The sequence below is a fragment of the Miniopterus natalensis genome, chromosome 10 (assembly GCF_054644295.1).
Source record: "Miniopterus natalensis isolate mMinNat1 chromosome 10, mMinNat1.hap1, whole genome shotgun sequence".
NCBI classification, from domain to species: Eukaryota; Metazoa; Chordata; class Mammalia; order Chiroptera; family Miniopteridae; genus Miniopterus; species Miniopterus natalensis.
The window spans coordinates 69,552,172-69,574,745 of NC_142090.1; the positions used below are offsets into that span (position 1 = coordinate 69,552,172).

A 22,574-nucleotide genomic window follows, 5' to 3' on the forward strand; every position below is an offset into this window, starting at 1 on the left:
TCTAATTTCTTTACTACCTAGAGGCTGTTTAGAATGTGTTAGTGTACAAATCTGTATAGGCTTCCAAAAATCCTTCTGTTGTTGATTTCTGATTAATTCTTTTATGAGAAAAGGACATACTTTGTATGATTTTCAATACTTTTACATTGAGAATTGTTGCACTGGCCAGGTGGCTCAGTTGGCTGGAGCAATGTCCTGAGCACCAAAATGTTGCAGGTTTGATTCTGTCAGGACACATACCTAGATTACAGGTTTGATCCCCAGCTGGGATGCATATATGGGAGGCAACTGATTGATGTTTCTCTCTCTCTCTTCCTCTCTCTCTAAAATCAATAAAAAAACATTGTAGGGTGAGGATTAAAACAACATTTTTTTTAAAACAATGTATCTGTAAATTGAGAGTTGTTTTATTGCCAAACTTATGGTCTATTCTGGAGAATGTTCCATGTGTGTTTGAAAATAATGTTTATTCTGGTATTGTTATGGTAAGTACTATGTAGATGTGAAAGATCTAGTTGGTTTATAGTGTTCTTTAATTCTTGTATATCCTTGGTGATTTTCTATCAAATTGTTCTATCAATTAATGACAGTGGGTACTGAAGTCTTAAACTGTTATTGCCGAATTACCTATTTCTCCCTTCAATTTTGTCAGTTTTTAAAAAAATGTTTTTATTTATTATTTTTAGAGAGAGGAAGGGAGAGTGATAGAAACACCAATGAGAAACACCATCGATCGGCTGCCTCCAGCATGCCCCCTAGTGGGGATCAAGCCTGCAACCCGGGCATGTGCCCTGACTAGGAATTGAACCAGTGACCTCTTGGTTCATGGGTCAATGCTCAACCACTGAGCCACACCTGCCGGGCAATTTTGTCAGTTTCTTGTTTCATGGATGTGGGGCTTTTTATGTTTCTGATTGTTTTATCACCCTGATCAATTAACCTTTTTATTATTATAAATGTTCCTTTTCTCTAGTAATAATTTTTGTCTTAAAATCTATTGTCTAATATTAGTATAGCCACTCCAGCTCTGTTTTAGTTACTGCTTGCATGATTTACCTTTTTCGTCCTTTTACTTTCAACTACTGTGCCTTTGAATCTAAAGTGTGTGTTACTTTGAATCTTGACTTTGTCATTTAGTATTTTCGTGACCTTGGCCAAGTTAATTCAATTTTTTGAACAATAGTTTCTTCACCTACAAAACGAAAATAATAATACACAATAAGACTTTTATCAGGATTATATGAGACAATGTTTCTGAAAAAGTTGTGCCTAGTGTAAGTAATGGATATTTATTAAGTACTATAAAAACTGTTATTAATGATACTGCCAAAGAAGATAAGAACACAGTAACCAAAATATATCCTCACCTTTTCTGATAAATACTGTTCATAAATTCCAACAGCAGCTGCTCTTAAAAGACCTTTGGTTTGGTTGGTTTGATGTTTTCCATCTTTCTGACGGCTTAATAAAACTTCTAGTTGTTGCTGGGCTGTAACCCGGTATCCTTCCACTGTCATCCAGAAGAAGAGATGTGCTTGACCTCCAGTTTGCTGCATATAATCTACCAAACCAAATCCATAACAACATAGATAATAATGTCACACACTTCTGGGTGCAAGTAGTTGTATGATAAGCTAAGAAGGATTAAAGTTTCAAATATTTAAAATGTTTAAGGTAAAAATATAGTTATATCATGAATTAGTTAAGCTAAAAAGACGAATTATGTAGGAAACACAAAAGCACATTTTTAAAAAAATCTATTTTTCATGATAAAATCTCGAGGGGATAAAATTGCTACACAAGGTTTCATCAGAAACAAACTGTTTCACAAACATTCAGCTTTTGTTCTCAATAAAGATTATTAATCATAATATGTATTAATATTTCCTTAAATGTTAAAAATAAGGATTGAAATCTTCAACAAATCAAATATATATAATTTTGTTAATCCTCACCAGAGGATATTTTTTCCATTCATTATTTTTTTAGAGAGAGTGGCAAGGGGGGGGGGGTGGAGAAAGAGAGAGAGAGACATGGGAAGAGAGAAATATCAATGTAAAGGAGACACATCAAATGGTTGCCTCTCACACACTCCCCAACAAGCGCCAGGGATCAAACCTCCAACCTTCAGTGCACGGGCTGATGCTCTAACCACTGAGAAACACTGGTCAGGACTGTATTTGTCTTTTTGATCATGAAAATTAAGATTCAGGAAGTTTTACTGAAAATATCCTCCAAATAAAAGGAATTTTGATGTAATAGTAATAAAATTCCCTTCCCACCCACATACAAAAATTATGCAAACAAGTGATATATATTGCATATTCCTCATAAAGTACTCTTCCTCAAATAATAACTTCAAAGTAGATTCTCCTTAGCTTTATTTTAAAAGCAATTTAGCAAATGCACATCAGAGTTATAATAAGCATTTATTTATTCAAAAGCATTTATTTATTGAAAAACAAAATAAATCTCTACCTATGTTTTCCAGTGAAAAAGGAACACTTCCAAGAATAGGGGGGAAAAGAGAGACAGATTTCACATGCTTAATATTAAGTATTTAAAATTTAATAAAATTTATAATTATTAAAAATTTTAGGGGTTATATTATTTTCACCAAATGGATTTACCTACCCATAAAAAATTGTAGTGCAACATTGTCTATGAGGATGCTGTCCAGAGGGACTGTGCAAAGTTTCCCAAAGTTTGCTGCCAGTTTCACAGTATTTATTTCCTACAGGTAAAAGGGAATGTAGGTTAATATTTCATCTATTCAGTCACTGGGTTAAAGATCTTTACCTAGGTGTAAAAAAATCAAATTACAAATTAAAATAGAATAAAAATAAAGTTTTTCCTTTCTCATACATGTGGCTTCCCAAGAAAATAGTCTCAGCTCAGTGAATGTTATTTCCAGAGTTGCTTAGTAAATATGTATTAAGTATGATATGCATTCATTTCTTCCAACACAAAATAAATCTAAATTACTGTATTTTCAAATATTCTCTATCTCTACATACTCCAAATGAAAATGAATATTTTATAGGCTCAAGAGGATGTTTAAAATACTTAACATGTCCAAGAATAAGCAAATTATAACATTTTTAAGTACATATTGAAGTCTATCTACTAGGAAAACAGAAAATATTCCCAAAGGGTAGTTTTGCTTCTAAAAGAGTAAAAACTCCACAAAATATTTTACAGAAATGTAAATGGAGAAAATGTATTTCTTCTCAGACTATGTAAACAATAAATTGCATATGCTTTTTGAAGTTATAAAGCACTGGTAACTTCCTACATATAAAACCAAAGGAGGAAAAAAGGGGTTCAAAATGTAGCAAATCTACACATCAAGCACTATGCTAGTACACTACACACATTACTTCATATAATCTCCACAACGATCCTACTGGATTAAGCACCATCAAAGCCATTTAAAATAAAAGAAAGCTGAAGATCAGAAAGGTTACCTATGATCACAAAGCTGGTAAGAATGAGTCTGATTTCAAAGCCTGCTGTCCTTTCCTCTAAAACCCATGATATTTCTGTGAACTATCTGTACCAGCTTCTCTGTACATATTCCCAAATCCGTATCTCACAACCCTCCATTTAAAAAAAAAAAAAGATAGGCAGGTTTTCTGAAAGTTAAATAAGCTGCCTTATTCAAGGACAGATACTAAATTAGGCAAAGGTAATACATAAAGAAGAAGGAAGATAATTTGAGGAAAGGAGGAAAAATAATTCTTGTGTAATTAGTGTCCCTTCACATAAGTACCGAATAATAACAGGTAACTGAATTAAAACATCTAGCAAAACACAAACCAGTGCCAGCACATGATTTCTCCTATATTTCTCCTGCCCAGCAGCAGCTCCACAGATAATAGGCTGGGGAAGAGTATTCACTATAACTTTATTTGTAAAAAAAAAAAAAGGGTATGATAAAGGGTCTTCTAAGAATTCAAGATGAGTAGCACAGTTAAAAAAAAATCTCTGTGGGGATTCTCAGGTTACTTCCAAAGGAAAATGCATGACCTGAACTATTGAAGAGGTAAAGCCTGGTATTCAAATAGAACTGACAGATTTCCAAACAAGGCACTTAATTTTAAAAGGATTCAATATAAAAAAGTGTATGGGCAAATAGACTTTAACTAATGATGATTAAGTATCACTAACTCTTAAGATTGAGATAGTGTACCTACTTAAAGAAACAATAAGCACTAGTGAAACCATATCATTCTTCTGTTCTGAATTTGCATAGGTATATAAACTAATTTTAAAATAGTCAGCTGAAACAAAGACAGGCATACATGCAAATGCGCACACACACATATACGACAAATGTGGGTCTCAAGTAATGTTAGTTAAAATTAATCTAGCAAACTAAACTTTTAAAAAAATATCTTCTATTCCTCAAGAAAAACTGCAAAACCACAAGACCAGAGAGAGAATCACAAATAAATTTTCAAAATTAGAAAACAAGCACAAAAAAGTGACACTATAAAAACTACACTTAAACATGTGTTTTCCTGTCTTACAGTCCCAAATCTCTGCTCTACTTTAAGTAAAACTCCTCCAAACAGTGAACAATAATTACTGTTTCTAATTCATCTCTTCCCATTTCCTCTTGGACTGACCCCCCCCATTAGAGTTGCTCTCCACTATTCCATCAAAATGTTATCATCAGATCAACAATAATCCCCTTGGTGGCAATTCTAAGTTTCATCTTACTCAACTTAACAGTAGCCTTTGACATTCCTGATCTCTCATGTCTTCTTTAAACACTTTCTACATTTGGCTTCTAGGATATCACACTCTCAGGTTTTCCTTCAATCTCACCAGCCACTTACTCTGTATCTTTGGGTAGATCTTCTACTTTGTCTTAAACTCTAGTAACTAAAGTGCCTCAGGACTGAGTTCTTGGTATCTTCTTCCTTACACTCACTCTTTTAGGTAACTTCATCCAGTCTCTTAACTTTAAATAAATATCTGATAACCCTGAGGATTCTCAAAGTTTATTTCCATCACTAACCTTTCCTTGAACTTGAGTTTACCAATAAGCATGTCTACTTGAGTGTCGAACTAAAACATCCAAAATTAGATTCACTCTTCCAAATCTCCTCCTCCCTCAGTTTTATCCATTTTAATAGAAATTGACACTATTCATGCAGCTGCTCAAGACAAAAAAACTACAAATCATTCTTGAGTTCTTCTTTAGTTTCTCACCCCATATTTAATCCATTTAATCCTGTTAGCACTATATCCAGTATCTACTTCTCACAAACTCTACAGACATCTCTTACAGGACTAAATGATCTCTTGTAAATGATCTCCTAGTTTCCATTCTTGCCCCTACCACTACACCACGATTTATTCATCACAAAGAGCCAAAGTAATCATTTTAACTCACAAATCAGATCACATCACTCACCAAGGAAAATCTCCAATGGATTCCCATCACAATTAGAACCTTAAAAAAATCTTACTATGGCAGGTAAAACCATATATAATCTACCCAAGGTTCCTCTCCAACTTCATTCCTACTAACAATTTCTCTCATTCATTCTATACCAGCTGCACTGACCTCCTCAAACTCACCAAACTTTCCTATCTCAGGATCTTTGCCTTTGCTCTCAGCTTGCCTGAAAGACTCTATTAAAAAATAAAATTCATAAGACTCTCATGTTATTTAGGCCTCCCTATGCTTAAAGGTCTCCAGATCTCTCAGTACTTACAGAAAACACTCCTAGACATTCTCTATGCCTTTACTTATATTTTTTCACATTTTCTTATTTTTTACATTATATATCAATTTACTTATTGGCTTACTTTATGACTCTGCAACTAAAATATAAGCTCCATGAAGAGAGACAATGGTTGCCGCAGGCACAAAATTCAATAAATACTGAATAAATGAAAGTGGGTAGATGAATAAATAAAATAAAATCTTTAATTATTTTAGCATTTTTTAGGCAGTGTTTCAAACTCTTCAGTGTGGTTTCACAAATACTTATACTATATTGTTCAAGACAAGTTTTTTTCTAAAAGTTCTTTTGTACAGTACTGCACTGGTTAATATCCTTTTTGTTATTTGCTAGAAATTTTAAAACTTTACTTTTATATTTTACATACAATATTACATTAGTTTCAGGTGTACAATATAGTAACTAGACATTTATATACCTTATGATGTGATCACCACCATAAGTCTAGTAATCATCTGCCCCTATACACAGTTATTACGATATCATTGACTGTGTTCCCTATGTTGTACATTACTTCTCCGTCACGTATTTTATAACTGGCAGTTTGTACTTATTAATCCCCTTCATCTTTTCTACCCATCCCCCCACCCTGCTAGACATTTTAATAAAAAATATTTATAATTAAATGTTAATTCAAAAATACTTTACTTACTTTGCCTGACTGCAACCGCTGTATTCTTGAATCACATACTTTCTTTACAAATAACAAACTATTTATTTGATTTTTGATAGTGTTGATATCTAAAAACAAACAAATTGATTATGAACTGGAAAGTGGTAATGTTATATGTGAAATACTTTAAATATGCACTTACTGTAATTTAACATAAAAACCAATGCATAGAGCAATATTTTACTTAATACCCTAAAATTTTATAGTGAAATTTATTTAATTAATATTAAACCATGCCAATTCTCTTTACTTCAGAGATAACTGCTATAATAGTTTCATTTAGAAATCATAATGCCTTATCTTAGCACATGTTAAAACAATAAGCCAGATTTCAATTTAGTCAAGGCAAAAACAACTAATAGCATAAAATGACATTTAGGTAAATTACAGTTTTGTTTAAAGATATAATAATCAATAATGAAGTAAAACATTCTTTTACTTAAACAAATTACTTACCATCACCAGCTGTATCTAGAGATCGAAGATACTGTAATTCTTCTACTGCCTTATCTCTGACTGCTTCTAGCTCTCCAATATTGTCACTCAATTTAATAATGTTCATGAAGGCCTCATAGTTGCAATTAGACTCACGGATCTGGAAAATAAAGTTTAAAAATCAGATAGGAGGGGTCTCACTTATTAAGGGAAAACAGAACTTTGAATGTCTTCCACGTGACAGGCACAACTTGTCATATTCCCAATGCTTGTAACAAAACAAAATGAAAATCTCTGTACTCATGGTACTTAAATTCTTGTGGGTCATAAACTGTAAAGAAAGTAAGTAAAATATACAGCACAACAGAAAGCAGAAAACCATGCTCAGAATGTTTAATAGCAAGGAAGCCATGACGGTTGAGCTATATCAAAGAAAGGTAGAAGAGTAGACAACAAGATCAGTGGTGAAGGAGGGCAAACCAGTAGGGTACAGTAAATGTTTTGACTTTGATTCTGAGTGGAATGAAAGTTACTTGAGGGTTTTAAACAGGCGAGAGGGATTCTCTGACCTCAATTTAACAGAATCACTGTGAAGATATGAATACTTTTTATTTTGTCTTTTTCTTCAGTCACTTGCTATTTAAGAATACGAATAGAGTAGATGGATATTTAAGTTGAATTTAACTTGAGTGTGGTTTCACCAAGCAAGTACAGTGAGAGAGAGAGATAAAAGGTAGTTGAGGATGTTGTGAAGGAACTAATCATTATTACTGCAAATAAAATTTAAACCAAGTAAAGCTGTAAGAGGAGCTACGAAAAGGTAGCAGACTTGGGATATACTATCATCATTTTGAATGGCTGTATAGTATTCTACTGTATCAATATACATAATTTATTAAACTAATCCTCTATGTGAGACACTTAAATTGCTCTCAATGTTTTAGTATTATAAAGCAATGTTTCTATTAGCGGCCTTAAATGTTGTTGCAAATTTATTATCACTTTAGAATAAATTTCAGGAGTAGAATTCCTAACCAAATGATATACATTTTTAAAATTTTACTTATGTGGATATGCATAGTTTTTTATAGACATTTTCCTCTATTTTTTTTTTAATCCTCACATGAGGATATTTTTTCCATTGCTTTTCAGAGAGTAGAAGGGAGAGAAGAGAGAAACATCAATGTGAGACACACTGATTGGTTGCCTCCTACATGTACCCCAACCTGAGCCCGGGATCGAGTCTACAACTGAGGTACATGGCCTTGGCCAGAATCGAACCCAGGACCTCTCAGTCCTTGGGCTGATGCTCTAACCACTGAGACAAACTGGTTAGAAGAGATATGCATATTTTTAAAGCTCTTGGTAGAGCCAGCAGGACTCTATAAAAGTTAACTAAAAAAAGAATATCAGGTTCTGTGACTTCCATGAAAGGGTCTAACTTTAAAAAATAACTCATCATCTATACACACAGGCAGTAAAATATCTTTTAAAATTTAAATAAGTAATAACAGCACCAAAACTGTAAAGATTATCTTACCTTTACACTTTTTTTAAAATATATCTTTATTGATTTCAGAGAGAGGAAGGGAGAGGGAGAGAGAGAGATAAAAACATCGATGATGATAGAGTTGTCATTGATCGGCTGCCTCCTGCACACCCCCCACTGGGGACTCAGCCCACAACCTGGGCATGTGCTCTGACTGGAAATCAGTGGTTGAGCATTGACCTGAAGCACTAAGCCATGCTGGCCAGGCATCTCTACACTTAAAGTGTAAAGATGACTAGCACATTCAACATAGTAGCAAACAGAAATACTGGAAATATACAGATTATCTCTAGATATGTTTTTATTTAATTTCTTTAATAAATTGTTACTTAATCATCCTAATTGCCAAATACTATTTCTACATTTTAAAAACCTGTTTTAAAGAGTTATAATTAAGAAAGTACATACCATCCATATGATATATTGATTAATATAATCAGGATCACTGAGTTGATTTATTAATGGAAGAAGAATTCCTTGTGCAAGGATTTCCTGGACAGAATTTTAAAAAACAAAACCAAATTTAATTGAATATACTTCTCAAATCAACAGCATAATATAAATTCCCTAACACAATACTGTTACTTAAGAAAAGTACAATACACGTAAAAGTAAAACTTGATAATCAACATAAGCTTACAAACAGATGAGCTAGTATACCACAGTTAAAATAAATTAAGTAAACTGAGATGAAGCTACCTATATCTGCGTGCATACATCTCCACAATGACACCTAGAGTTCAATGGAGAAAAGAAAAAAGACACCTCTAGTATGTTAGTATTTCTGTCAATTTTTAAAGGCAAAACATGGCAGTATAAGTATTTATGGATTCCTATATCTATATTAAAAATATAATAACAAAGAAGAAAAGGAAAAGATACACATCAATTTTAGAATAGTGATTACCTTCAAGGGAGAAACAAAGCCACTACAGTAAAATATTAATATTGGTTGAATCTGAGTAGTTGGTACATAAATGTCTATTATGCCCTATACTTGTCTGTTTGAAAATTTTCCTATTAGAAAATAATGAAAATAATATATTAACACAATTATTCACCATTCTCTAGACTATACCTTCCCATTTTTTACAGCTGTTTATGCTACCTATCAAAATTCTTCTCTTCCTTCAAGGACTGACTACAGAGTCAATTCTCCAGTTAAATAAACCCTGACCATTCCAACTAAACACTTTTTTACTTATATGTTGAAAATAACTTATACCCTGTATTTATGGCATTTATCACTTACCATTCTCTATGTAATTCTGTACCTTCCACTTCTCTAATACACTTACAACTCTCTAGGAACCTTCTGTATATGAATGAAACTAGTCAGTTGTTCTACTGATTTATGTATCTTCAAAATTATTTACCCTTCATTTTCTCAAGGTCATTGTCTTAAACATGGCAGACATTTGATAAATATAAAATGAATGAAAATAAACTAAGTATTTAGTGCTATGCTATTAACATATTTTCATCTGTTATTAATCTGTATACCTTTATGCCTGTAATATCTAAATTTACGAAACACTATTTCTTTAGAATACTGGAGAAGCTAAATAACTATAATCTTAACAGGATGTTTCACTTTTCTTAGTAAAAGACTGATTTACCTATTCCTTCTTTCCAGATCTCTAACTTCTCTGGGCCATTATGTAATATAAGTTCATAGAAGATGGCCTTCACTTTATTTTCCTTTAGAGGAATATTATAAATTCTACTTCTGTAAGCTGTATAAGTCTCTGAAAACTATTATACCATGATGAATCAATAATTTCAAGAGACACTAAAAAAGGCTCCAGTAACTTTCTGAAGTGTCCTTTGAAACATCTTACAGTCTCAAAAGAGAAGGAACTGCTTCTTTCAATTTGAGCTTTAGTCTCTAACTTCTTAAAAATTATTTTTAGTAATTATATAATTCCTTTCTTCAAATTATGTCTCTTTCCCATATGCTCAAATCTTAAAATGTAATTTGTAAGGAGAAAATACATAAACAAAAAACTTAAGTTTCTTTTCAAAATAATTTTTAAAAACACATGGGAAAAATTTTAAATAAATTTAATGCTTCTTATTACTTAATGCAATTAGTCAATCTGTTTTAGAAAACTACTTGGTCTTCTAACTTGCCTCAAAAAGGATTTAGTCAAGATGTAACCATATGACTCAACAATTCCTATGTAGGTTCTAGTGAGGCAAAGGATAGTACAAAGGAAAGAAGGCGTCTTTCATCCGTTATTTAATCTTAACAAATACATCTTTGTGGAAAACTTGAATTTAATTACCAGCAAAAGAAAACAGATAAAGTCCTATCAAATTAAAAGGTAAAAACCTAGTTTGCTGAATGCAGTGCTCTACAATTATACTGAATTAGATTCTACCAAAAAGAAATAATTGGTCTAAAAGAACAAGCTATGCTAAAACATATTTGCTCTTTAAACAATCCTACTTATTTTAAACTACAATCACGTATGACAAGGCAGATCTTCATTCGTGGATACTAAGAGTCAGCTTAATCTTCAGGGAGCTGCAGTAACATGTGCACCACTGCCAGCAAGGAAGGCAAACAGGTTTCCTCTTACATCAAAACTGATGTTCTGACTGGGTATCTGCTATGTGCCAGCTACTGGGATAACTACTAAGTACATAATAATGATAAATACAGATATATGGCCCCTGTCTTTGTAAGGGAAAGATGCATCAAGTGAGTAAATACAACAACCAGATTATCCTTTTAAAATATGGTAAATGCTATAAAGGAAAACAACTGGGTAATGACCTATGGTAGCAGGAAATTATGAGGGTGCTTTAGATTAGGTGGCCAGGAGAGGCATTTCTGAGGAAGTGAGATATGAGGGATAAATACAATTTAGCCAAAAGGATAAAGAAAACAATTCTGAAGGGGGGAGGGGGGGAGTATGAGACAGTCCTATGGTGGGGAGAAAAGGGCACTTACGGAGAAAAAAGACAATGTGGCTGGTTATAGTGACTGCACAGCACAAAGGCCAGAAAGGTAAACAAAGCCATACCACACCGGCCTTGTTAGCTTCTGAAAGAACTTGAGATATGAAAAATTTGCTAGAGGGTCATATCATTTACTGGGATGGAGAAAAAACTAAAAGGCAGACACGATATGGAGGCAAGAATAAGATTTCCATGTTGGACATTTAAAGGTTAAAAGGGCTGTAAGTCAATGAAATGGTGATTTCAGTGGGCAGCTAGGGCTTAGAAGGAAAGTCTGGACTAAAGATATAAATCTGGAAGATATTAGCATTTGAATGGCATTTAAAGCCTAAAGGATGGACGAGCAAGAAGCAAGTCCAGGCTTGAAAAACTTGGATATTTAAAAGTTAAATAAAAGTAGATGAGTTAAGGCATATAAAGATGACTAAAAAGGAGACCAAATGAAGAGACAAATGAGAAAAGAGTAATGACATGGAACCCAGGAAAGAGAGTTTCAGGAAGGAAAAGATTGCCAGCCATGTGAAATGCTGCTAAGATACTACCTAGCAGTGGCTGTCTAGAGGACGAGCTAAACAAAGATTCCGATGTCAAATAGATACTCAGCATGAATGAGTGCTACAATGGATTAGTAACATCTTCCTTAGTAGTAGAGGTGAATCAAGTGATAGACATGCCAGGTATTTACCACCCTTGAAAATGACTAGCCCAAATAACTGGTTTTATCGGTATATAATCTATTAGACTCTTCCCATCAAAACCAAGTATTTTCTAGTCACTTCAAAGTACCATTGCCCTAACTAAGAAGTGCGCTGAACTCAAGTTAGGTGGGTATTAGGAAACTGTGTGGTACTGCTTAAATAACAGCATACAAGCATAAAAGTACAACTCAGGAACTGAACTCCTGTTTTGCAGGAAGGCAGACTAAAGAGATCATAACTTTCATTTTACCCGTTCAACTATATAAGGTCTTATGTAGCTAGCATTTCTCAGTAATAACCAGCAGCCAAAGGCAAAATGTTATTCCTCTACATCTCCACACAGAATTTTTATCCAAAGGTTTATAGTCTGAGAGTAAAAAGTCCAACACTACTGTTCTCATTTGACTTATTAATTTTCCAATTACCAGTGGCAAAATCTCAGCTACCCAGTTTTTTTTCAAGTTTCTACCAGAAGCGTTTTTTTTTTAATTGAATGTTGTTGTTTTCCTCACCCGAGGATTTTTTTATTGATTTTAGAGGGAGAGGAAGGGAGAGACAGAGAAACAATGATCAGTGGCTTCCTGTACACACCACGACCAGAGATCAAACCCGAAACCTAGGTATGTGCCCTGACCAGTAATCAAGCCACAACCTTTTGGTGTACAGGACGATGTTCCAACCAACTGAGCTGCTTGGCCAGGGCCAGAAGTGTCATGTTAATCAGCCTAATTTAATTAGCATAAATTTATAGGTAAAGCCATGTTAAAGAAAATTTAAAACATCTTGGTATAACCAAAATCCAAGTACCTAACTAACTCTAAGTCAGGCAGTTCTCAAAGTGTTCTCCAGGGACCTCTGGGGAATCAGGGAGAGACAGGCATATAGTAATATTTTTCAAAAGAAACAAGATGTGATGGTATCATTTTAACTAATGAAATGTGTTTGTATATTCTTGTGTTTCAAAATGTCTTAGTTTTAATTTATAATATGGAAATAATGATAGATAAAACCAACATAAAAAAAGCTCCTTGGGGTCCTCAATAATTTGTAAAAGTGTAATAGGGTCCCGAGGCCAAAACTTTTGAGAAATGCTACTCTAAGTTTCTATACGGCCATTTATTTGGTATGAGTTTAAGCTTACCCTGACAAAGTATCGCATGGTCTTGTTCTGGAAATCTCCAGGAGGTAGCAGTAAATATAGTAAGACCTCACACAAATCCCTTAGGAATCCTAAAAATAAAAAGGTAGTTAAAATAACATTAGAAAACATGATATCTCCACCTATTCTTGATATAAAACACATAAATAAAGGTAGAAATAAGCAGTTTCTTGATTATACTGGCTTATTATTTTAGGAATTAATTAGTACATATCAGTATTCATTAAAAATTCCTCTATTCTCCAAATAGTAACTACTCATTAATCAAAATGGTATTTTTTATTCTGTTCAGTTACATCCCACTTTGTGAATCACTGAGAAACTTCAATTACAAAAGTGTCCCCAAAACAACTTTAGTTGAACTATGTATTCTGTACTCTACCACACAAATCAAATTATGTTTGCATACTTAAAAATTAATTACACACTTAAAAATATACCTGTAATTCTTCTTTCAAAAGAGAACCTCCACTATCTTGGCAGATAATAACAAAAGAAAAAAGAGTATGCTCTTCTAATTTACTGATTTATGAGGACCTGGTTTACATACAAGTACTGCACATCATTATATCTATTTCTCACATTTAGTTATTTCTTATCAATGCTATAAAATGGCAATTAAAAATTGAATTGCAAATAAATATAAAAAGGAAAGAAGAAAAAAGATGAAAAAAAGCAAATTAAAGAAATAAAAATGTTAAGCATTATAAAAATCAAAGAAAACAACTTCCATAACTAGAAATGCTTTTCTGTAGTTGTTCACATGCTGACACTTCATGGGAATATAATTATATAGCTGATGCTGTTCATCTAAAAATGTGCCAAGTAGGAAAGACTTTTAGCTGTTGCAAATCTAGGAAAAAAACAACACCCTTAGCTAAACCTTATCTGATCCAACCTCCCACAAAAAAGACAAGTTCATCCAACTCTAAAAATTTTATTTGAAATTATTATAAGCATTACCTTAGAAAATATTTTAGGGTAACATATATATTCTTGAAGTAGAAATAATAAATTCAAGGTGAAGATAAAATTACTATCGATCAAAAAAGTAAATTTATAATTATAAAATGTTTACGCTTGTTATATTTTATAAAACAAGCGAGGTGTCTTTAACGTATAAAGATAACCTTTAAAACAGAAAAAAAATTGGAAACTACTTTTAAGAATTAAAAGTATTTTAAGAATTAAACTATTTTAAGAATTAAAATATAAAATAAAGTGAATAGTAACAGTATCTTTACTACACTATCTGTCCTGTAAAAATAATTTAACCCTTTTATCTGTTACTGGTTCTGCTAACTCGTCTCTGACCAACTTGAACAGTTTCTATTCTCAAAAGAGTGAAAATGAAAACAAAACCTTCTTCATCTTTGGGAGAAGTGCATACTAGATCACGGCAAACGTCCTTCTCCATTTCAACTTCAACTTCAAAGAAGGTATCTACAAGATCTTCTGCTGTACCTGCACAAAGAAAGAAACAATTCAAGATACATGGAATGATAAGGAAAAACAGAATTTAAAAATCATAATTTTCAGGAATAAAGATATTACCTGTTACTTGATCATCTTTCTCTGTTATCTTCTGTTGAGCCTTTCTAAATACTCGTAGGTGTGTGCCAAAATCATCTACAATGCGTGTTGTAAAATAAGGTTGCCAGTCTATTTCTTTTGACCTTATAAAAAACACATTACAATAAAGCATTACTTAAATGCTTTTTAATAAAAAAGATATAAATTCATTTTAATGACCACTAAAAGACATCATTATCAGAGACTGGATTTATTTATACTGAGGTTTTGTTTATTTAATTAGAATTACATCTTAGCACTTCCTTTCACAAGACCCAAAGTGTATCAAAATCTATCTGACTAAGACTTCAAGCAGTATTAAGTATTTTATGTGCGAAAGCTTAAAGGTGAAAATAAACAGAAAAAAAAAATTTTTTCCAGTTAAATCTAAAATGAATCTAAGAGTTTTATCATGCAATTTCTCACCCCAGGCATAAGAATATATTAGGAATTCAGGACGTTTTTGCTTGCTTTTAAAAGAGCAGACAAACAGCCATCAGAGGGGAGGGGCATTGGGGAGCTGGGGGGGAAAGGTGAAGGAATTAAGAAAAAAAAATTATATACATATATACATATGAATGACACATAGACACAGCCAACAGTATGGTGACAGACAGAGGGAAAGGGGTAGGGGGAGGTAGAAGTGCGCAAATGGGGGGTAAATGGGGATGGAAAGATGCTTGACTTTGGGTGATGAACATACAATGCATGCTTTTATTTCCATCTCTAACATAGGATCTGATTCATTGCCTTTTAATCAGTCTCCCACGTCCACCCTTGTCTCCCCTCCATTCTATTTTCCATAGATCAGCCAGAGTGATCTTTTTAAAAATAAAAATGTGATAGCACAAAATAAAAGCTTTCAGTAACGCTCCATTGATCTTAAGCTTGAGCACAAACACTTTCTCTAAAATCTTATATACCAGGGACACCGCTTATTTCCTCATCATCATCTGTTCCACCCTCTTCCTTCCCTTCTGTTCTGCACATTCACAGGCTTTCTTCCCATTTCTCAAACTTAAATATGCCTTTTCTTATCTCAGTGCTTCTGGACAAAATATTCTCTCTGCCAAGTTTGCTCACCCTTGCCCACTCTCCACAAATTTCCCCTCTCTTCCCCGCATTCACTAGACAATTCCCACTTATACTTTAGAGTTCGTCTAGAACATCAATTCCACACATCAGCCTTTGTTGACCCTCTCCCTCTGCCTTATTCCTTCAGGTTTGGATCTCTGGTTATATATTCTCATGGCACCAAATTTTTCACTTTTTTATAGCAACCTGCAGTTAAAAACTCTATTGCTAGAAATAAACTCAATTACTGAGACAAAAATCTCAGGAAGTCAGGGACTTTGTTTAATTCTGTGTTCATTTTATTCACAGTGGTATCCCCAGCGGCTAAATAATGTGTTGAACATTGGGAGGCACTCAATACATATTGATTCATTGATTCCTCTTTCAGGGTCAGAACATTGTTAACAGGTGCTTGAAAAATGGCCACATGAGACACATACAACAGTTGTTTTTTACTTCTTAAAATTCTGAAATAGAATATAAACTGAGGGTTTTTTTGCCTCTCTAAATCCCAAAGCTACTTACTGCTAATGCCTAAAAAGGGCAATGAATGTCCCAAATATGTGGGCTGAGACTGAGATGATATAAATTGCTTCACTGGTTCTAACTACTCTAAGCAGTGTACAGCTTATCATCACAAAAAACACCACCACCAAAATCAACCAAGTATTTCTGTAAAAAACACTGGACTAGCATATGTGTGTGTGTGTGTGTGTGTGTATGTATATATGCGTGTGTATATATATGTATATACATACGCACGCACACACACACACATCCTTAATTAAAGTAAAATTCATCATTTCACTAGTTGTGAAATTCAGCAAGTCACATCACTTCCCAGGGTTTATTTTCTTTAAGGACACACAGTTTTAAGAGTGTATGATTACATGAACTAAATACCCATACACACACACAAGAACAGAGTACATGGAAAACTGATGACTGGTATGTACCTGTAAATAAAAATATTTGATCAAAAGAGGGAGTTATGAATATATTTCATTTTAACTTAAATCATATAAATCTTTCAGCATGAGGCTAAGACCTTTTACTTGACTGTTTTGCTTAGTGATATTAATGTAGCCTTTGTTGTGAATAAAACATTCCCACACTGTGAAGGTTATGCTTTCCAGTTTCTTTTAAGTAGCATGACAACTAAAGACACTTCTGAACAAATCTGAATGAAGAGTACTTCACAACTTTTCACCAATACTTCATAGTTGTCTTTTGCACACCTAATTCAACTGCAATCTACCTAGCAACTAGCTATAAGTAAAATTCCAAAGCAAGTGACAGTTTTCATAGGAACTACCTTGCCATACTCCTAGTTCTTCAATCTGCACAGGAGTAGATTAAATTATGTGATTATAATTAAAAGTATAACTGGGATAACAGGTTCAGAAACAAATACATTGTTTTTTAACACACTTAATTATCTTTCTCCTCTAAATCAGGAATGTTCAGCTCATACCACAGACCAATTGTATTAGATTTTCTAGGAGCAGGGCCCAGGGATCACATGACTTACTTCTGATAAGCTTAAAACTCAAAAGATAGGAACGGAAGTAAACAGAAGTACTAGAAAGTGGTCTATTAGCCTAGCCTTACTGCTAGGGGCATAAGTCAGTAAACCTTACAAAGTGAATGGAGAATACAGGCTAACAAAATATAAGTTAAAAGAATTTCTACTACGGTAGTACAGAATTGATACCAGTCCAAAAATAGTTAAAAATTTTGTTGACAGTAACCATACACAGAAATAAGTAGAGGTTAATTAAGTAATGTTGTAATTTATATAGGATTAAAGAACAAGTAGTATTTAAATGTGGAAAGAAACAATACAGGAATGAGCAAAAGAAATGGAATGAATATGGTATATGCCAGAGTCATCGTCTCGACTTGCCTGACTAGAGAAGTGGGTGGCTATATGGCAATCTTTACATTCTTGGCAGAATGCTTTCCTGGAAAAAGTCCTTTTCGTCAAAATGATAAAAGTAAAAACTGATTTTCCCATAGAAACAATCCTATAATAAATGTATGTTCCTGATGCCACATTATTTTTTCACAGAAGTGACTATTAAGACTTTTTTAAAACCAGTTAAGAATGTCACAGTATACTACTTACCGAATAGTGTGTGTATGTATATATATATACATACATATATAAATGGTTTTTTAAAGATATATTAATCAGTAAAGGCGAATATAATAACCAATCACATAAACTTAAAATAGTATGTATTAATTTCCCATATAAGGTTTTTTTATGTAGAAAAATCAGACATTTAAAAAAATCGTTAGTGTGGTAAAATTCCATTTTTCTGAGTAGATTCTGACAAGCATCTACAGGGAGTTTTTGAGAAAAGTTTTATTCCACTAGAGGGCTTTTTGATCTACTGACCCATGGTGATCTTTTGTTGAAAGCAGTGGCCTATGTGTGAAAGAAGAAATTCCTTCTTCCTTAAGCCAGTGAATCAGGCAGTAACTTCCCCCTCATAACTTACTATTAGAAAGGATATACTCTTTAAAATACATAAACCTTTACTTCTTTCCATTGTTCTAGAGTTCTTGAGAAACTACTCTGTTCCAGTGTCAAAAGAATCAACCGGAGATTGAATTTGAGTCAAATTTTAAAAGCACAAAATTATAAGTGTGCTACTAAACCCATTAAAAGAATTCCCCTTCTTCCAACCTCAATTCAGTCATAAATCCTGCATGTTACAACTCTCCAGAGCACCTTTGTTTCCCTTTTAAAATCTGTAAGGATTTACTTATAAGAACTGAACATAAAATAAACTGACTTTTTTTCAAAACCCTTTACCATAATCCTCAAAAATATATGGAGAATTCCTATTTTATTGAAGTTTAATAAGCAACTACACAAAGAAACAAGTCTCATTACCAATCTGCCTGCTCCCTTTACTGGGCTGCCCTCCTCCCAGTTGTGTGCTGAGTGGGAGAGCCAGAAGTGTGCATCTCTTTCCTAACTCCATGTTCATCAGTGATGTCATGCAGACAGCTTAAAATTAGCCATGGTGGGACTATTCACACCTCACAAAACTTATAGTAGTATACTTATAAAACTACAAATTTATTGTGTTTTCAGCATTCTATAAAGAATAGCAGTAATTTGGATCATTATAAAAAATTTTAAAGTTTCATCAATTCAAGATTTTTAACCATCAAGAAAAGATGAGTCTAAACTACGACATAGGAAATAGAGTCAGTAGTATTGTAATAACTATGTGTGGTACCAACTGGGTACTGGAAATATCAGGGAACACTTTGTAAAGTATATGATTGTCTAATTACTATGCTGTATGCCTGAAATTAATACAAAATAATAGTTAATAAAAAAGAAATAGGGCTGAAGATCATCACTTTTATTTATATTCCTTTTCTAGATAAAACTACCAAAGCCATGTTCCCATCAAAATAAGTATATAAGAGTGGAAGAAGTTTTATTATATCAATGACAATAAGTTTTTGAACTCCTTTCAAATTATGCATCCAAATCACATAGTTATATGTCATAAAAATTTAGTTTTAGTAATATATCAGCTAATAACTTGATTAGGTCCTCCTTTAATTCTGTTGAAATTAAGGAGTGGAAAAACCACCTGATTTCCAACTGGATTTGTTATGGAATCATTAGTTATACCCATTATTCTTTACTTTTAGTAAAGAATGATAAACTTAGAAAGGAGACTGGAAAACAGAAATATTAATTTTAAAACACTTCCGTCAATTCAACACTTTTTAAGTTGCTTTTATTTCTTCTCAAAGAAAAAAAAATAGACCAGTCTACTACACCTATGTTTGGGGTCAAGCATCCTACCTGACCATGTAGAAATAAATTAAAGGTTTAAATAAACTTTGTTATCATGTAAGATCTCCTACTAATAAAATAGACCTGGAGTACTTAGACCCAAAGTAAATTTAATCTAATTATTAACCCTACACACTATAAAAAATAACTCCCCAAATGGTATTCAAAATGTGGGGTGTGACAGAGTATATGAGTGTTTTTTGGAGGAGGCATGATTAAAAACAAACAAATCAAGATTAGTACCAACCTGACCTGGGAATCTCTAGTTTGTTACAACTGAAAGGGATCTGAAATAATTACCGTAAGCCCCTATAAATAAAGCCAGAACTTAATTTACTTAATCTAGATTACATAATGAAATTAAGACTTTATTTATAAAAAAAAATCAGGGTTCTTTTTCAATTCTGTGTTTTCTCTACGACACCTTAACAACATGAAACTTCCTGACTCATAAAAGTTACTTTACAAAACAGTGGAAATGGAGAAAAATGTAGGCATGCCGTTTTATATAACCATATTAAAGCAATGGTACCTAGTGAGCTACACCACCACATAGGAAGTCCAGGTCTATGTCCCAATGCTTCAGAGAAGTCAATATCCAGATGTTCTAAAGGACTTGGATCTCAGGATATAATGAACAACTTGGGTAGAGGAACACACATGAAGCACACTCTCCTATTTTAGGGGTGGAGTATAAAGAACACAGAGCTGAAAGCCATACTCGAGCTACAGGAAAGGGAAAAAATAACCTGGGGCTAAGTATGCATTCTCTTAAGTATAATGTTAAATAAAGTATTAAAAAATGAAATTCATGCTACCTATTAATAAACAAGATTTTTAGTGAATTTTTCTTGATAAAAAAAATAGTCCTAGGCCCAACAGTGAATATATTAAAATTTTATGGAAAAAAATTAACACAGAAATCATAAACGGGAACTTAATTTAAAAAAATATATTAGTATTCACTATTCTGTCATGTACAAAACACTATATTAAGCATTAGTTTCAAGATCACTTCCCAAGAAATAGAGGCTACCTATACCAAACATGTCACCTATAGTTGAAAAAATGATTCTTATATTTATGTTTTATTTATGTTTTCACAGAACATAAAAAGCCAAGAAACAGGTGAATTTATTTTTAAAAAGTCATCCTAGATATATTTATTGCTTATTACCAAATATTTCTAATAGATGCCCATTTTTAAATAATTTCCTTCTTTAGATTTTCTGCATCAGTTATAATCAGTCATGAAGCCACAATCCAAAGGTCACTGTTAATATTTCAGTGTATTTCCTTTTAGTCTCTTTGCTATCATACAGTTATAACTTTTTAGACAGATGAAATAACATAGTACCCACTATTCTGTATTATTTTTATTCTAATGTATTTCCCATTTGTTTAATAATGCTTCATAAATGATTTATGGCTGCAAAATTATCCATTCCAGAGGTCAGCAAATTTTTTCTCTAAAGAGCCAAATAGCAACTATTTTAGGCTTTGCAGGCCACATCATCTCGATCACAACAGTCAATTCTGCCACTGTAGTATAGGAACAGCCATGGACAAAATGCAAACAAATGAGCAGATTGTCCTATAAAACTATTTATGAAAACACGCAGCAGTACACTCAATAATAAAATTACAAATAATTTTAAAATGGGGGAAAGTGATAGTGAATACAGGTTATCTGAATAGACACTCTCTAAAGAAGATATACAAATGACTAATAAGTGCACAAAAAGATGCTCAAACCCATTAGCTATCAGGCAAATACAAATAAAATCCATAATGAAATGCCACTTTACACTCACTAGGAGGGCAAGGCAAGGATGTGGAGAAATTGAAACCCTCATACATTGTTGGTGGGAATGTAACACACTTTGAAAAATAGTGTGCAGTTCCTCAAAAGGTTAAACAGAGTTACTATACAACCCAGAAATTCCACTCATAGGTGGAATACACAACCAAGAGAAATGAAAACACGTTCACACAAAAACTTGTGCACAAATGCTCATAGTAGCATTCTTCATAATATCCAAAAGGTGGAAACAACTCATATGCCCACCAAGTGATGAACAGATAAACAAAAAAATGTGGTCTACCCATTCAGTGAATTGCTATTCTTATGAATAAGTACTAATACATGCTACAACATGGGTAAACCTTGAAAACACTATGCTAAGTGAAAGAAGGCAATCATAAAAGACCACATATTTTATTATTTCATTCATATAAAATGTCCAGCATAAGTAGGCAAATCCACAGAGATAAAAAGTAGTAAGTGGTTGCCTAGAGCTAGAAGCTTCTGAGGAATGGGGGAGTGACTGATAGTGGGTACAGGTCATAAAATGTTCTTACATTGTGATGATGGTTGCACAACTCTGTGAATATATTAAAAGCCACTGACTTTAAGGGGGTGAATTGAATGGTATATGAATTATATAACTATACAGTTGACCCTTGAACAACAGAGTTCTGAACTGCCTGAGTCCACTCATATATAGATTTTTTTTCAATAAATACTCAGCCGGCCCTCTATATCCCTGGGTTTTGCATCGAGGATTCAGAGGGCCAAATATATGCATTGTTCTATACCATTTTATATTAGGGACTTGAGCATCTATGGACTTTGGTATCCGTGGGGAGTCCCGGGAAAAAATCCCCCATGGCTACCCAGGAACGATTGTAGTTAAGCTTTGGGGGAGACAAAAGTTATATGCAGATTTTTGACTATGCAAGGGGTCAGCACTCCTAACCCATACGTTGTTCAAGGGTCAACTGTATAATTAACAATCCATCTATTCTGTAGATATAAAAACATTAACATTTCTCCTTCTTTTAAATATTTAGATG

The 22,574-nt window shown here is 33.2% G+C and overlaps 1 protein-coding gene across 2 annotated transcripts in view; it reads right to left on the bottom strand.

Moving 5' to 3' along the window:
- The window catches only part of SNX13 (sorting nexin 13), a 91,252-nt gene that overhangs the window by 37,725 nt on the left and 30,953 nt on the right, over window positions 1-22,574 (bottom strand). For both annotated transcript variants that reach the window (XM_016217022.2, XM_016217023.2), the window contains exons 6-13: window positions 14,795-14,916; window positions 14,603-14,704; window positions 13,223-13,311; window positions 8,825-8,908; window positions 6,889-7,027; window positions 6,412-6,500; window positions 2,635-2,734; window positions 1,368-1,561 (exon numbers count right to left, since the gene is read on the bottom strand). In XM_016217022.2, coding sequence (XP_016072508.2) covers window positions 1,368-1,561; window positions 2,635-2,734; window positions 6,412-6,500; window positions 6,889-7,027; window positions 8,825-8,908; window positions 13,223-13,311; window positions 14,603-14,704; window positions 14,795-14,916 — 919 coding nt within the window. The remainder of the gene's footprint in view (window positions 1-1,367; window positions 1,562-2,634; window positions 2,735-6,411; window positions 6,501-6,888; window positions 7,028-8,824; window positions 8,909-13,222; window positions 13,312-14,602; window positions 14,705-14,794; window positions 14,917-22,574) is intronic.